Source organism: Lepidochelys kempii, chromosome 4 (assembly GCF_965140285.1).
Source record: "Lepidochelys kempii isolate rLepKem1 chromosome 4, rLepKem1.hap1, whole genome shotgun sequence".
In the NCBI taxonomy this organism is placed as follows: domain Eukaryota; kingdom Metazoa; phylum Chordata; order Testudines; family Cheloniidae; genus Lepidochelys; species Lepidochelys kempii.
Genome location: NC_136383.1, coordinates 26,051,075 through 26,067,822, shown reverse-complemented (window position 1 = coordinate 26,067,822; position 16,748 = coordinate 26,051,075). Strand labels below are relative to the sequence as shown.

At 39.9% G+C, this 16,748-nt stretch overlaps 1 protein-coding gene across 8 annotated transcripts in view; it reads right to left on the bottom strand.

Moving 5' to 3' along the window:
* The window catches only part of RAP1GDS1 (Rap1 GTPase-GDP dissociation stimulator 1), a 160,713-nt gene that overhangs the window by 20,146 nt on the left and 123,819 nt on the right, over positions 1 to 16,748 (bottom strand). For all 8 annotated transcript variants that reach the window (XM_073340755.2, XM_078852442.1, XM_078852441.1 and 5 more), the window contains 5 exons: positions 15,091 to 15,219; positions 10,672 to 10,797; positions 1,788 to 1,931; positions 1,380 to 1,511; positions 717 to 851 (listed from right to left, as the gene is read on the bottom strand). In XM_073340755.2, coding sequence (XP_073196856.1) covers positions 717 to 851; positions 1,380 to 1,511; positions 1,788 to 1,931; positions 10,672 to 10,797; positions 15,091 to 15,219 — 666 coding nt within the window. The remainder of the gene's footprint in view (positions 1 to 716; positions 852 to 1,379; positions 1,512 to 1,787; positions 1,932 to 10,671; positions 10,798 to 15,090; positions 15,220 to 16,748) is intronic.

Genomic DNA, 16,748 nt, shown 5'->3' with positions numbered 1-16,748 from the left:
AATTAAATGTATGCAGTAAAAAGAGTAAACTGATCAAAAAGAATGATTTTTGGCTCAGGTCATTGGAAAGTATAGGTTTTATATATACTCATTATATATTTCCTTAGGCTTTTATGTGAATTTTTATGTTCAGGCGATCAAAAATTGATACAAATGATTAAAAATGAGAGTATTTAGGACTTGGCTGGCCCACTACCTTCAAAGACTATTACAAACGTTAACTAATCCTAATGGATCAAATGTCCTGATAGGCCTTCTCTAACGCAAGCTCTGAGAAATTACAGCAAGATATGGTATATCAGAGAAGTGAACAGCTCTCTCTGCTACGATGGAAATCCTAGGTAGGATCCCCCATAAGCCAGAGAGAGCCCAAAATGATGCAGAACAGTTGCAGAGCAAAGGGAAGTGACATTGAGGTCTCCACAGCCTCCTCCTGCATATTGCAGAGCCAGGCAGCACAGCAGCTCTCTCCGTGGGAGCGCAGGGTGGATGTATTGCGGGACAACAGTGGCAGAAACATAGGCAGTGGGTCTGTGACCTGGCCACCAAACCCTCCCAAAAGATGAAGAAGTGGCTGTGGCCTAGCTGCACAGATGCTCCCTAGCCTGCCTCCAGGTTGGATGGGGACAATGCCATCCCGCACATTGTTTCCCCTGGGCTTTGCAGTGGGAGCCAGAATTCACCCTGAGAGATTAGCAGTGCGACGTAAGCCTTACCAGGAATAGCCAGGTTTCTGAGTGCACTCAATGCTGCATGCTGCACAGTTACATTTCCATCTTCCACATGTCTGTCTAGTAGATCCATCAGCTTTTGAACTATCCCATTATCCACCATATGGATGCAGTTTCCATCTGCACAAGATAAGATGAGTCACTTGTATGCTCACAATCAATCTTAAATGCGTACAAGAGCTTCTCACTACGAAAGTGTAATTTCCCCCTCTTCCAAATTTTACAGTTCAGGTAAAGTGTAGCATCTGACCACCATTGTCAACTTCAATTACAGGAACAATTACGCATTTACAATAAAGGAATGGGAAATAGAGAAGAAGGTAAAAATTGAAAACTCCAATAGCGTAATACAAATATATATTTGAAAAGTGCTGATTGAGGTAGGATTTACTAGAGTTGAAAAATTCCTAAAAAAGTGATAATGATTCTTTAGTAATGTGTTTGAATCTTCAATGTTGAAAAAACAGAATTCTAAAAGCAGGGTTAACATCTTTCAGAAATCCTGCAAAGGTGTTCAAAACTACCGATGCTATCCTAAACCAAATTAAAAAATCCCACCACAACACAGGCTTGATTCATAGCTATGTAGAAACAGCACATTGAAAGGGTACAAAAAGGCAAACATAAGCTGTGATAGCATATTCTTACCATTTCTTGCAAAATTTGCAATAGCCAGTGCTCCTGCAAGCTGTAGCTGATGGTTATTGGAAGGAATCCATGAAAGCACCCTTTGGAAGACGCTGCCTTTTCCTCCTTCAAATAACTTTTGCATGGATTCATCTTGAGGCAAAAAGTGTAGAAAATCAACACGCAAAAGAAATGTTAGTTCAAATTCTTCCCTCTGTTATATCTGTGTAACTCTACTGACTTCACTAGAATTACTCTAGATTTACAGTGGTGTAAGAGTGCAAAATCTAGCCCACTGAATAACTAGCTAGCAAGTCCTTAAAATAATTTTTAAAATGTGTTTTATAGATTAAAAGTAAAATTAAACGGTAAAATGTGACATAGGTACCCTCTTCTGCTTTGCAAAATATACAAAGATACTGTACTCACCTCCGAGTAGTAGTAAAACCATAAGATCAGAGGCTGTTTTAAGCTCAGCTATGTCATCCTCTTTGTCACTGTCTACAGTCTTCTGGACAATCTCAAGTAGACACTCAACCAGGCCCGCTTCAACCAGCTGCAGTTTAATGATATCTAAAAAATATCACAAATACAATAGTCATGAGCATGATAGAAGTACGGTGTCTGTCTCTCTCTCACTCTCTCACACACACACACGCTATATTGCGTAAATATGGAGTAAGGGGAGCAGACTTTCATCTGTCATCTACTTTAGCATCTGCCTCAGCCACAGTAAAAATAATCTGATCTTGAAAGGACTAAACACTATAGATTTATTTTCTTGTTTCAAGTTATGTTAATTGCCAGGGCCAAATTCTGTTTGTTACATCAGAAAGACTCTACAGATGCCAAATTAGTGGCACTCATGTAACTGAGAGCAGAGCTGGGATCCCAGTGTCCAAAAGCATTTTCTGCTCTGCCTTATAGGTAGATAATAATGTTGCTGCCCGTATTCTCAATAACATGATAATTTGTAAGAAAGAAAAATATAAAGTGCTTTAAAAAAGACTGAATTCATCTGGAGATGTGAAAAACACTTGAAAAGCAGTGGCAGATGCCCCCTGCATTTCATACCAACCACAGACAAATATTGAATGATAAATAAGACAATCAGATCAACACAATGTAAATAACTTGCGGACACACACTAAAAGATCTATTTGGTTCGATGTGGTCCACCAACTGTATTTTCAAGGGATGCTCGCAAGCTCTGCAAGGCATCATCATATCTTTCTCTAGCCATCGTCTACTATTCTCTTCTATGATTAGTTAATATTTATGTTCAGAGTTACACCCAAAGGCCAGGCTGTTGTGCCAGACACTAGATAACACTGCAGTCTGTCCCTGACCCCAAGCATTTACTATGTAAAGGCTAGATTTGTGGCTTTTAGGCACAGTTCTAAGTAAAGGGTGGTGTCTACATTGCATCAGTAGGCTTTGTGACTTGGAGACACCTGAATTACAGCTATGCCCCATGTTTCTCCTTGCACTCCACGGGGCAGTAGTTTGCCACTAGCCAATACCCCCAGGTCAGCTCAGCAGTGCTGGCTAGCTAATTTCACCTGCTTCCTGTACACCTTCTCCATGGGTGGGGAGTAAGTAGGCATGCAGCTCACTCCTATGCGCCCAGACACAAGGTCTGAGCAGACCATGTAGGAGTGTAAGGGGAGTTCTTACTCCCTTGTTTGGGTGCAGAGTCCAAGGCATAATCTCTCTTTATGAAAAGAGCTTGGAAGATATTTTAAAATTCTGAAGACGTCCTGACTAACAAGGAAGGGAAGAGACTCACTAAACTGTAGCTTTCTGAGCGTCATCCAGGAAAAGTGAGGAAGCTGGAAGTCCTGCTCATTGCACTCTCCTCAGGTCCCATCTTACACTGTATGCAGTACTCCATATATGAGTGTAAGTAAGCTCTTTGGGGCAGCCCCTCGCACGGTCGGATTCTGATCTATGACTGGGGCTCCTAAATGCTATTGCAATAAAAATAATAAATAATAATTATTAAAATGTACTGAGATCCCTTCCCATAGCCAGGCACAACAGAGTGAGCTGTGGTTAAACCTCTTACTTTGGAATTTGCTTGCTTCTGTCTCTGTGTCAGAATCCAAGGCTGTGTGCGGGGATGTCTGCAGAAGAAGGAATCCCACCGAGCTACTTCTCCAGACTCAGGGCTGCAGTGCTCAAGCTGCTGTGACTGCCTTCACCCCCTAACAGCAAGTATACTTGGCTCAGCAGATCTATGTAGTCACAGATCCACCAGCTCTGCTGTTGCTCTGGCTTGCCCTCAAATCTTCTCACCACATTGGCCCTGGAGCCCCCTTGGAACTGTACACCATGATTTTCAAGGGTATGAATCCCCTGTGGAGGATCCTTGCATGCTGACCTCCCACCTCAGGGGGCAGAATCACACAGGTTATGCTGCATTAGGCTTCCCATGGGCCTTGGACAGCAAGTTTCAGTGCTAAAATTTCAGAACAAAACGTGAGGCTCTGTTCTTGTCTTTCAATGCAGAAACCCCACTGACTTTAATGGGAGGTAGGTGCGTGCGTGTATATATAATATCACAGGGTGAAATCCTGGCTCCACTGTAGTCAATGGCAAAACTCTCATTGACTTTGGTGGAGCCAGGATTTTGCCTATTACATCTAAGGGTATTTGACTGCAGCAAGAGCAGGGCCAAGGCCAACTTCCGGTTGTTGAATTGGGAGGGAGTTTTGTTCCTTGCTCATGGATAATCAGAAATTACTAGTTTGAGTATCAGCCGTGTTAGTCTGTATCCGCAAAAAGAACAGGAGTACTTGTGGCACCTTAGAGACTAACAAATTTATTAGAGCTTAAGCTTTCGTGGGCTACAGCCCACTTCATCAGATACATAGAATGGAACATATAGTAAGAAGATATATAACACACACATACAGAGACGTTTGAAGTTTCCATACAAAGTGTAAGAGGTTAAGATGAGCTATTATCAGCAGGAGCAAAAAAACTTTTGTCGTGATAATCAAGATGGCCCATTTAGATAGTTGACAAGAAGGTGAGTGAGGATACTTAACTTAGGGAAATAGATTCAATATGTGTAATGACCCAGCCACTCCCAGTCTCAATTCAAACCCAAGTTAATGGTATCTAGTTTGCATATTACTTCAACCTCAGCAGTTTCTCGTTGGAGTCTGTTTTTGAAGCTTTTCTGTTGCAAAATTGCCACCCTTAAATCTTTTACTGAGTGGCCAGAGAGGTTGAAGTGTTCTCCTACCCGTTTTTGAATGTTATGATTCCTGATGTCAGATTTGTGTCCATTTATTCTTTTGTGTAGATACTGTCCGGTTTGGCCAATATACATGGAAGAGGGGCACTGCTGGCACATGATGGCATAGATCACATTGATAGATGTGCAGGTAAACGATCCCCTGATGGCGTGGCTAATGTGATTAGGTCCTATGATGGTGTCACTTGAATAAATATGTGGACAGAGTTGGCATCAGGCTTTGTTGCAAGGATAGGTTCCTAGGTAAGTGTTTTTGTTGTGTGGTTGCTGGAGAGTATTTGCTTCAGGTTGGGGGGCTGTCTGGAAGCGAGGACTGGTCTGTCTCCCAAGATCTGTGAGAGTGAGGGATCATTTTTCAGGATTGGTTGTAAATCTTTGATGATGCGCTGGAGAGGTTTTATTTGGGGGCTGAAGGTGACAGCTAGTGGCGTTCTGTTATTTTCTTTGTTGGGCCTGTCCTGTAGTAGGTGACTTCTGGGTACTCTTCTGGCTCTGTCACTCTGTTTTTTCACTTCAGCAGGTGGGTATTGTAGTTTTAAGAATGCTTAATAGAGATCTTGTAGGTCTTTGTCTCTGTCTGAGGGATTGGAGCAAAGGCGGTTGTATCTTAGAGCTTGGCTGTAGACAGTGGATCGTGTGGTGTGGCCTGAATAGAAGCTGGAGGCATGTAGGTAAGTATAGTGGTCAGTAGGTTTCCGTTATAGGGTGGTGTTTATGTGACCATCGCTTATTAGCATGGTAGTGTCCAGGAAATGGACCGCTTGTGTGGATTGGTCTAGGCTGAAGTTGATGGTGGGATGAAAATTGTTGAAATCATGGTGGAATTCCTCAAGGGCTTCTTTTCCATGGGTCCAGATGATGAAGATTTCATCAATGTAGCGCAAGTAGAGTAGGGGCATTGGGGGACGAGAGCTAAGGAAGTGTTGTTCTAAGTCAGCCATAAAAATGTTCACATTACTCTGGGGCCATGCGGGTACCGATAGCAGTGCCGCTGATTTGAAGGTATACATTGTCCTCAAATGTGAAATAATTGTGGGTGAGGACAAAGTCACAAAGGTCAGCCACCAGGTTTGCTGTGACATTATTGGGGATACTGTTTCTGACAGCCTGTAGTCCATCTTTGTGTGGAATGTTGGTGTAGAGGGCTTCTACATCCAGAGTGGCCAGGATGGTGTTTTCAGGAAGATCACCGATGGATTGTAGTTTCCTCAGGAAGTCAGTGGTGTCTCAAAGATAGCTGGAAGTGCTGGTAGCGTAGGGCCTGAGGAGAGAGTCCGTATAGCCGGACAATCCTGCTATCAGGGTGCCAATGCCTGAGATGATGGGGTGTCCAGGTTTTCCAGGTTTATGGATCTTGGGTAGCAGATAGAATACCCCTGGTTGGGGTTCTAGGCATGTGTCTGCACAGATCTGTTCCTGTGCTTTTTCAGGGAGTTTCTTGAGCAGATAGTGTAGTTTCTTTTGGAAACCATCAGTGGGATCAGAGCTTAATGGCCTGTAGAATATGGAGTTAGAGAGCTGCATAGCAGCCTCTTGTTCATATTCCAACTTATTCACGATGATGACAGCACCTCCTTTGTCAGCCTTTTTGATTATGATGTCAGAGTTGTTCCTCAAAAAGAAAAGGAGGACTTGTGGCACCTTAGAGACTAACAAATTTATTTGAGCATCAGCTTTTGTGAGCTACAGCTCACTTCATCGGCTGAGGCTGTTGATGGTGTTGTGTTCAGCACGGCTGAGGTTATGGGGCAAGTGATGCTGATTTTCCACAATTTCAGCCCGTGCACGTCGCCGGAAGCAATCTACATAGAAGTCTAATCTGTTGTTTCGACCTTCAGGAGGAGTCCACGCAGAATCCTTCAAAAGTTTATGCTCCAATAAATTTGTTAGCCTCCAAGGTGCCACAAGTATGCCTGTTCTTTTTGCAGAAATTACTAGGCTGAATTCTGCTCTCTTATTGAAATCAATGAGGCTTAAGGGAGAGGAAGGATGATCTTGTTAAGGCATTGAAGTGGGATCTGGGGTCTGCTCCTAGCTCTACAAGTCTTCCTAATGTGACCTCAGGGAAGTCAGTCACTCTCCATTCCCATGGGTAAAACAGGGGTAACAAGTACTTTCCTGTCTCACAGGTGTTGTGAGGATATTTCAGTTAGTGTTTTTGTGGTGCTCGGAAAATAGTCATTGGTGCCATGGGAAAGTCTGAACATTAATAAATAAATAATTGAGATCACGAGTTACACCAGTGATGACCTTGGCCCATTGTTTTAGGTCTTTTTAAAGCTCTGGGGATTTTGGAGGTTGCTTTTCATAAGATTTGGAAATGGACTGTGGCATGGGGTGGTGACTGGAGCTGCCAGCTTCACCTATCTTGAAGAATCAGTGGTCTGACTCTCCCCAGGTAATGCTTCTACTTTAGTCACTAGGTTTTGCTACATGAGTGAAAATTCAATGTTTCTGGCGGAGCTACTGACCTTTGCGTGAACTTTATGTGACAGGCCCAGGAATGTTCAGCTGGGAGTGTTTTAAATTGGTACTTTTGTACTGAGCTACTTTAAAAAGTAGGGTGTTTCCGTGGATACAGAATACTAGGTTGCAGGTGTGTTGTGATTAGAATTGGAAACCACTGCACAGGTCCTTTCAATAAATGGATTGACTGTGCAAGTACTTAATTTAAATGTTTCAGCTCGCTGACATACTACCCACCACCACATTTAGATGCGGCTAAGCAATACAAGGATGGCAGACTCACTGTTGTGACAGACATCAGTGTGTCTTGAATTAACAGTGAGGGGCATAAATGCTTAGCACACTACCTCCTAACATGCACGAAGGGATGTTATTTTCAACAGCACAGAGCCTGCTCTGTCTTACTGTGACTGCAAAACACAGCCTTTGAACAAAAACTAAAGTATCTGCATTACAAGTATCATTTATGAAAACAGCAGACCAAATTCTGCTGTCAGACTGAAAAAGGGAAAAAAAAATTTCAACCATTGCTTGTAACAAAAAAGACAGTCTCTGGCAAAAATGCACATTTCTTAATGTTTGGAAAATAAAGACCCACATTTTGCTTTGATTTACATCCTGTGAAACCCACTAGTAAACAGGGTGGCACAGGGTGTAATCTGGGAAAGAAGTTGTCCCCAAACATGGGAAAGAGCACAAGATTCTCTCAAGATTTTTTTCCTTTCTAAACAAGAAGTGTGTGGGGGCATACATTTGTCACTCATGAATAGTAGCACTGGCTAGAGCTATGCATGCAGTGGGCAGGTACTGAGTGATCCTCCGAACACAGATCTGCCTCACAGCTCGGTCCTCACCTACTCCACCTGATACCTCATCCCTAGGCTCCACTCAAGCACAGATGTTAAATCATACAAACTGTGCTGAATTTTCCTAGGGATGCAGGCACGTTCAGAAGGGAGTAAGCTGATCCTGAACAACTCTTTTGTATTTACAACCAAAACAGAATTTGAACTCCAGTCTCCTGAGACGAATGTATTAACATAAGGAATATTAACTACAAGGGGGAAAGAACACAAGCCAAAATAGGAAAACAACAAGTTAAAGAATATTTAGATAAGTATTCAAGTCAGCACGGCTGATGAAATGCACCCAAGGGAACTTAAGGAACTGGCTGAAGCAATCTCAGAACTGTTTGTTAGCGATTCTCTTTTAGAACTGCTGGAGGATGGGTGAGATCCCGGGGGAGTGGAGAAGGGCAAACACCGTACCCATCTTTAAAAAGAAAAAAAAGACGACTCCAGGAATTATAGCCTAGTCAGCTTAATTTTGATACCTGAAAAGATACTGGAACAAATTACTAAGCAATCAATTTGTAAGCACCTAGAGGATAATAGGTGCTAATAAATAATAGCCAATCTGGATTTATACAGAACAATTCTTGTCAAACCAACCCAATTTTCTTCAATAGGGTTACTGGCCTACTGGATGGGGTATGGGGGGGAGCTGTAGATTTGATATATCTGGAGTACAGTAAAGTTTTTGACACAGTCCCACGTGCCATTCTCACAAGCAAACTAGGGAAATGTGATCTAGATTAAATTACTATAAAGTGGGTTCAAAACTGGTTGAAAGACCATATTCAAGGAGTAGTTATGGATGGTTTGCTGTCAAATTGGGGGGACATACTACTGAGGTCCCAAAGGGGTCTGTTTTGGATCTGGTACTATTCAATATTTCCATTAATGATGTGGATAATGGAGTAAAAGCATGCTTATAAAATCTGCAGATGATTTCAAACTGGGAGAGGTTGTAAGAACTTTGTAAGAAGACAGCATTAGAATTCAAAATGGCCTTGACAAATTCAACAAGATGCAATTCAATAAAGACAAGTGCAACACATACGCTTAGGAAGAAACTATCAAATGCACAACTACAAAATGGGGAATAACTAGGCAGCAGTACTGCTGAAAAGGATAAGAGAGTGATAGTGGATCACAAAGTAAATATGAATGAATAATGTGATTCAGTTACTAAAAAGGCTAATATCATTCTGGGGTGTATTAAGGCATGGGAGATAATTGTTTCATTCTACTCGGCACTGGTGAGGCATCAGCTGGCGTACTGTGTCCAGTTCTAGGCGCCACACTTCAGGAAAGATGTGGACAAACTGAAGAAATTGCAGAGGAGAGAAACAAAAATGATAAAAAGTTCAAAAATCTGACCTATGAGGAAAGGTTAAAAAAACTGATAGTCTTGATAAAAGAAGACTAAGGGGGGGGAACTGATAAGTCTTCAAATGTGTTAATAGCTGTAATAAAGACGTTGGTGATTAATTATACTCCATGTTCACTGGAGGTAGGACAAGAAATACTGGGCCTAATCTGCGGCAAGGAAGATTTAGGTTAGATTTTAGGAAAAACTTTCTAACTATGTGGATAGTTAAACACTGTAATAGCCTTCCCAGGAGGTTGTGGAATCCATCATTGTAGGTTTTAAGCACAGGTTAAACAAACACCTGCCAGTGACAGTCTAGATACACTTGGTCCTGCCTTAGCACAGGGGACTGGACTAGATAACCTCTCAAAGGTCTTTTGCAGCCCTACCTTTTTATGCTTTCTATGATTAAACTATTATACTGCCATTTCCAGACTTTATATCTCATGGACTGCCCTGATCTTTGGCTGTACAATTTAAATATCCTTATACAAGAAAATTTTCATAATAAATATGACCAAAATATCAGTTGTTTAAAAAAAAAAAGAAAAAGAAAAAGAAATCACCTGCTTGTGTTGTAATGATCTAGGAGAGCTGTTTGGTTATCAGCCCTGTTCTTTCATTCCTCAAGGATTACACAACTATGAAAGAAGGTCATGTAGCCCTTGAGGGGAAATGGAGTCTCTTATGTTGCTTAGGAAAATCCTTTCAGCTAACCGAAGGGGTGACAATAACAAGCTCCCAAAGAAGTCTCATCCAAATCTTCTGAACCAAAAGATGGTGTTTAAAGCAGAGGGCCAAGAGTAAAGTAAAGAGGGTAACACCCTGAAAAAGTGCCACAATTTAAATAGTTACTTAGTAGTAACTAGATCATGATCTTTATAATTTTATCAAATAATTAAAATAAGTATGACAATAATACTATATTCGAACAAATGTAATTATACATTGAAATACTTATAAATCCACTATAGGAAAAAATTTATATTTAAATCATTTCACAAACCTAATAATCCTCATAAAGCCCTGTAACATACAAAAGTTGGTATTAATATTCCAGTTTGAAATACAGAGAAACTGAGGCAAGAAAGACACAGAAGGAGTTGATGATAGAGGTGGGACCATGTCCCAGGAATTGGTGACACCCAGTTGTATGCTTAGGCTGCTAGGCAATATTCACATTACTCTTCATCTCCAGTTGCTATCAGATGGCTCAATTAATATGACTTCCACAGAAAAGGTTAAATTGCTGAGCAAGGTAAAGTATGAAATAATTACTGACAAGTTGGCTATTTTTGAAAAGCTGGTGTACAAATAAGCAAAAAATGAAAATTACTGTATGGCAATAAAAGATGATCAACTTCTCACCATTTTCTGCCAGAGGAGCCAAAACTTCAAAAATCATCTCTTTTTTGTCATGTTCTATTTGTTTCTTGAATAGTTTTACAATCTCTTCAGCAATGTTTGTGTAGGCAAACTGCTCTTTGCTTGATTCTGTGAAATAAAAAGGGCAAACAGAGTGTAAACAAACCAAATCAAACTTTTCTTTCCTCTTTATTACCAGATTTATTCAACACAATGATTAATTGGGCTAACTGCTTTTCACAGACAAGAGCAATACACTTCAATACTTACACTTGTCATTAAATGAAAAGAAAAATGTCTAAGACTTTAAGAAAAATGCACTGACCTGAATTATTAATTATGTCCAAGGCTATTAAAACTTTTGCACCAGCAGAATATAAAGGTATCCATAGCAACAGTAAAATTACAAAGATATAAACTGAGAGTTTGCCTTCAGACCAAAAAGAAAAATTATACGTCATGTACTGAATTTTCTATTGCCGAGATAAAGGGTCGTATGGACATTATTAATATTTACATGGTTGCATGCTGGTAGCATTTACTTTGGAATATCTACACAGCTGAAGCCACAAAGTCAGATTCTCTCTTGTGCTATGGCTGCTTTAAGCCACACCCCCTGCACATCGCAGTTCTAAAGGGACCATAGTTGGCCACAGGAGGATCACCCAGTGGTGTAGAGTCAACATAGTGACTCCTGCCCTCTGGCTGCAGCGTCCAGTAGTAAAGGGGACGTGGCTGGTGTTGACCAGAGTCCCAGCAATCCCCAGCTACTGTAATGGTCCCCTGAGGCCACTGGCAGATGGGATAATTTACAGCAGCTTTCAGGCTGCTCTAATTAGCACATTGTTGTCCTAGGATTTGGAAAGCACCCTCTGCCCAACACTGTGCTGTGCACTCTCAAATGAAGATCTGGGCCTCAGCATGCAAATTATATATTTTTTTCACTTAAAATGCCTGGGTACAGAATGGCTTCTACAATGGATTTCAATCTTAGTATTTTAAAAGGGGAAGGTCAGATTTTGACCTTAGTTACACCAGTGTAAATCTCGAATAACTCCATTGACGCCAATGACATTATTCTGGATTTATATCCATTTAATTGTGATCAGAACCTGACTCCACAATCTAAAATCTGGGGAGAGGAAAACACCGACTTCTCTGTTAGTTCTGTCTATGGATCTGTATCTTCATATCTCTAAAGAGTAGCATAAATTGAATTTCTTGAGGTCATTCATGTCCCACTGAAATCAGTAAGAGTTTTGCCATTGACTTCAATGGAAGCATGATCAGGACCTTGAGAGCAGAAATACTTAAAAGACGAGCTGCACGATTGTGTGATCCTTCCAAACCACGCTAAACTCTAGATCCCAAAATCTCCTGTGCTGAAATAGCTATTTCTGCCTCCAAACGTCTTGTGAGGCTTCTAATGGGGTCATCAAGTACACAAGGATAGTTTTTAGAAATCCCAACACTGAAGTAGCAAAACAGTACTGTCTGGGCCAAGGCTATAGCTCACATATGCTTGCAAAAATATAAATAAATAAAAACATGTATTCGCTTGCCTGGTTTTTAACTCCTTAACTTCATTAATTATAACTCAGCATGATTTGTCATTTAAGTATATTTCCCTAATTCTTTAATCTGGCTTCTTCATTTTTAAAACTATCCTAGAGACTAATTCTATTGCATAGGTTTTGTATCTGACCTGAGTGAAACACTCTCTTGGGGTTACTCTCTGACTCTTTGTAAGAACAGAAGGTGTTTTCTGATAGCCATATTTGGGTTTTGCAGTGAAAGGTGCCCCAATCTAAAATGCTTCCACTTGGACGACTGTCTCAAGCAGCTTTCTTCCAGTCTCTAGATGTGCAGCTGCAGCTACGTAAGAAGCCATATGGCTCATTGACTTCAGTGGGCTTTGGATCAGGTCCATGCTGCAGTATTGCAGCAATTCCCCTCAACAGGATTTTCCATGTGTCCACAGAAAAGGGAGCTACTTCCCAGTTCTTGACACGGTCTCCTTTTCCCTTTGCTCATGTTGAGGAATTTTAAGAGGAAAAACATTTTAGGGCTTATAGCTTCACAATTACTCACTTAGAGCTAAATTTCCATAAAGGCCACAAAACCAGCCTCAGCTTTTTAAATGAAAATGATAGTATTTACACATCTGACAAAGAGAGAGGTTGTTTTAAAAAAGTGTGGCACTTCAGAATTCGGGTGTGCTTTCTTAGAGTAGGGCAAGTTTAATGCCTCTCATTCCATGAGGAAACAAGCGAGCTGCCTAATTCTGAGGCAGCCTAACTTACCTGAGTTCAGTGAACCACTGTACCACTCCCACCACCCCACTTATGCCTACAAATAAATTGGTAAATTAGTAACACCTATTTTTACCCTATCTCCACCCTTTTTTACTAGGCTTGTGCTCTACTTTAACACAGCAGAATGGGAGTTTTACATAATGCTAAACAAGGGAGTTAATTGTATTATGCAGGGTCTCCTTTATATTATTGAGAGGTAAGGACCAAAGAATAAGATCCTATGGTTACAAAGCAAAATTGAAGTATTAAAGTTATCATAAGACTTTCTAGTGCAATTCTGATATGGGATTAAATTATTAAAAGTTACATTAATTTATTGCCAAACTGTGAGGGTATGTCTATATTATGATAGAAAACCTGTGTCACTGAGTCCCAGAGCCTGGGCCAGCTGACTCTGGCTCACATTGCTTGGGCTGCAGGGCTAAAAATTGCAGTGTAGACATTCAGGCGTGGGCTGGAACCCGGGCTCTGAGATGCTCACCCACCTCACGGGTTCCAACACAACCCTGAAGGTCCATGGCCTTACCGTGGGATCTTTTATTGCAGTGTATAAATACCTATAAAGACCTGAAGATTGTACTCAACATATTCATTCATTGTGCAGGTACAGCAAGAGTAGCACTCAAGCAAGTTTCCTTTGTATGGTTCTGCCACAGTGTCTCAACCCTTATCTGAAAAACCTAGACCACCTCTGAGGATGGGAGAATAGTTCAGTCTCTTTGTTCATTCAGCCCTGGGGACATCAGTGGAGAGACTAGCAAAGATTATTAATAATTAATGCTATTATTTATTTATTTGTATTGGGCTAGTACTGAAAGTCCTCAGTAAAAATTGGGGCCCATGTGTGCTGTGTAACGTACACTCATATAAAGACATGATTCCTGCCTGAAGAATTTACAATTTAATATTTGCCATTAGTGTCAAGTATGATAGCTCTTTTGTTGTTATATGGAAACTTGTCCACCAGAAGCAGTTCTGAAACTAATACACTGGGCTTGATGCAGGAATTACTGGGTGACACATTATGGCCTGTGTTGTATACATGGTTAGACTAGCTGATCATAATGGTCTCTCTTGCCTTCAACCCTATGAATCTATGAGCTATCTAATAATTTCAGGCCACCAAATGGCTATCAGATGCTAGCAACTTCCAATTATTTTGCCTTGGTCTGAAAATAAAACCCCCCATATAATCTATTGTTAATATCTCAAACCATCCAGCTTTTCAGCGTTGCAATTTTATAACGGTTTCTTGGAATACTGCTATATCCCTTAGCAAACAAAAATCACAGGGCTACATGTGCAGGTGATTTTTTTTGCATCAGGACAGAATTTGGGCACCAGTTCTTAAAATGCCTGGAACTCAACTGATATTCTACAATATCACCAACAGACAATGAATGAATAATAAAATATAGAGCCAAATGCTGTGCTGGTTTACACTCCATGCAATGCTATTGAAAGCGATGGTATTGTACAGGTGAATCAGAGCAGAATTTGGGCCACAGAGCTGACCAAAATGTGATCTGATCAAATTTTACATGCGTTTTCTAAAATGCAGTTGTGATTTCACCTGCCAAGCTGACATCAACTCTTTCTTCTCATTTGTAATTATTTATAAATGCAAGTATGTAGCCTAGGACATTTTTAACGGTATATACTCTTACTGGTGAGAGAAAAGTTTATGAATCGAGTCTGTCCCCATTCCCATTTGGGGAATGTTTCCTTGAGCCAAATTCATCCCTCATTTAACTTTAAGTGGAATTGAACAGGGTCTGAATTTGGCCCTTTGCCACAGGTTCACACTAAGTAACAATATTCAAGGAGAGAAACCTAGATAATTTAAAATACACATCATTCCATTAAATACCTTTAACATAAACTGTTAGTTGTAGTAAGTACCCAGATGAATTTAAGTTAGTTTACAAAGGCAGACAACCAGCTATAAATTCTAAAGAGACAATAAGCAGAGCTCCCAAGCTTTTTATTTTACATACATTTAGAGGACTGAAAAATGCAGTTAAAATTAATTGGTTTAATCTTAAAACAATAAAACATCTTTGTTAAACAATTTGACAGTAGTTTGGGGTTACGATCCTGGACTTACCAAGTTCTGCTAAATTGCCAAATGCAACAAGGCACATTTCAGTCAGAGCTGCATTTTGGCAATGAACGCCCAACAATTTCACTAACGTAGGGATAACGCCCATATTGATAAGTTGAGATTGCAGGGTATCTATACAAAAAGAAAATACAATGACAAGTTAGCATTTCTGTTTGCAGTACTGATCTCCTTTGAAACACAAACATATTTTTCACATTAATGCTGGAAAAGTCATTAAAATATCACACACGCAACTTCTAAGCTTAGCAAAATTTAAATACCTATCCTATCTACTCTTCTGTTTTAGAGCTGATCCAACCATGGGATATAGATCCAACACCTTCTTTATCTGGGCACGGGATACACTCCCCAAAATTCCCTCTTTGATCTGGCCAGAGGGTATGCCCTACATGTCAAATTATTGAAAGTTTTGTATGCATCTCCCATGGCAGGAATGGGACCAAAATAATTTAGTTGAATAAACAAAATAGTATGAGTTCACACAGTTCAGAAGGCTCTAAATATATATTAGGCTTGATTTGGAGCCCACTTACACCAGTGTATATCAGAAGTTTATTCCACTGAAGTCAACAGAGTTACCTAAGTGTAAAATCTGAAATCAGAATCAGGCCAATGTTTCTAAATAGCACTCTCTCTTAAAATGTATGTGTGTGTGTGTGGGGGGGAAGAATGAATATACATAGCCATTGAAATATACATGAAAAGCTATATAAATACATGAAGTCACAATGTAGACTATGAGGAGCTTGAGAAAAAAGAAAGTTTAATAAAGACAAAAACATGGAAGTTGGAGAAAAGTCCTTTAAAGCCATAGCAATAAAATCCCTTTCCAAGAATGGAAGTTTACAGTATTTACAGATAAGGAAGTTAATACTCCTAGATGTCTGCAAACAGAAAGATGCTTTATGATAGTTAGGAAGAACATGACTTTTTAAATTAAAAAACTGATTATTTATAACATTTTTTTCTGTTAAATGTTTTATCACACAGCAAAGAAGAGAAAAACATATTTGTTTCACAGTTGAATAGAATGAAGTAAACATGGACATACCATATGCTAGTTGGCAATTTCCCTGAAACTTTTGATTTCTAAGACATTTAGGTATATAATGGACTGTTTTTTTAAAGGGCTTGATTCAAAGCCCACTGAAGTGAATTAGGTTTCTCTTTAATTTGGACCTGATTCTGCACAACCAAAATCAGTTGGAGATTTTATTTCTACAAGAGCAGAATGAAGTACATAAAGAATTGCATAGATTTTACAAACAGCTCAAAAATATTGGTCAAATTTTGAGCCTAGCAGATGTGGTGCTCTCTCTCACATTCTGAGTTAGAATTTGAAAATCAGCACAATCTTTAAAAGAAAAGCTATTTATAATTCTCACATAACAAAAGTTATTAATTAATTTCCTGGAATTTGCATTCACAGTTTCTCTCTTCAGGATAAAATATTAGTTTGTTAATTATAATAATCAATAATCATGTGCACAAAATAAGCAGATGGCCACTTCACCTGTTACAGATTAATGAAGGTGATCAGGAATCATTATAATTGTGGCTCAGCATCTTAAATCAAATAAAATTGTGTTACTTACCAGTAACTGAATTTCTTTTATTGGGTTATCTGTTCCAAAGAGCCG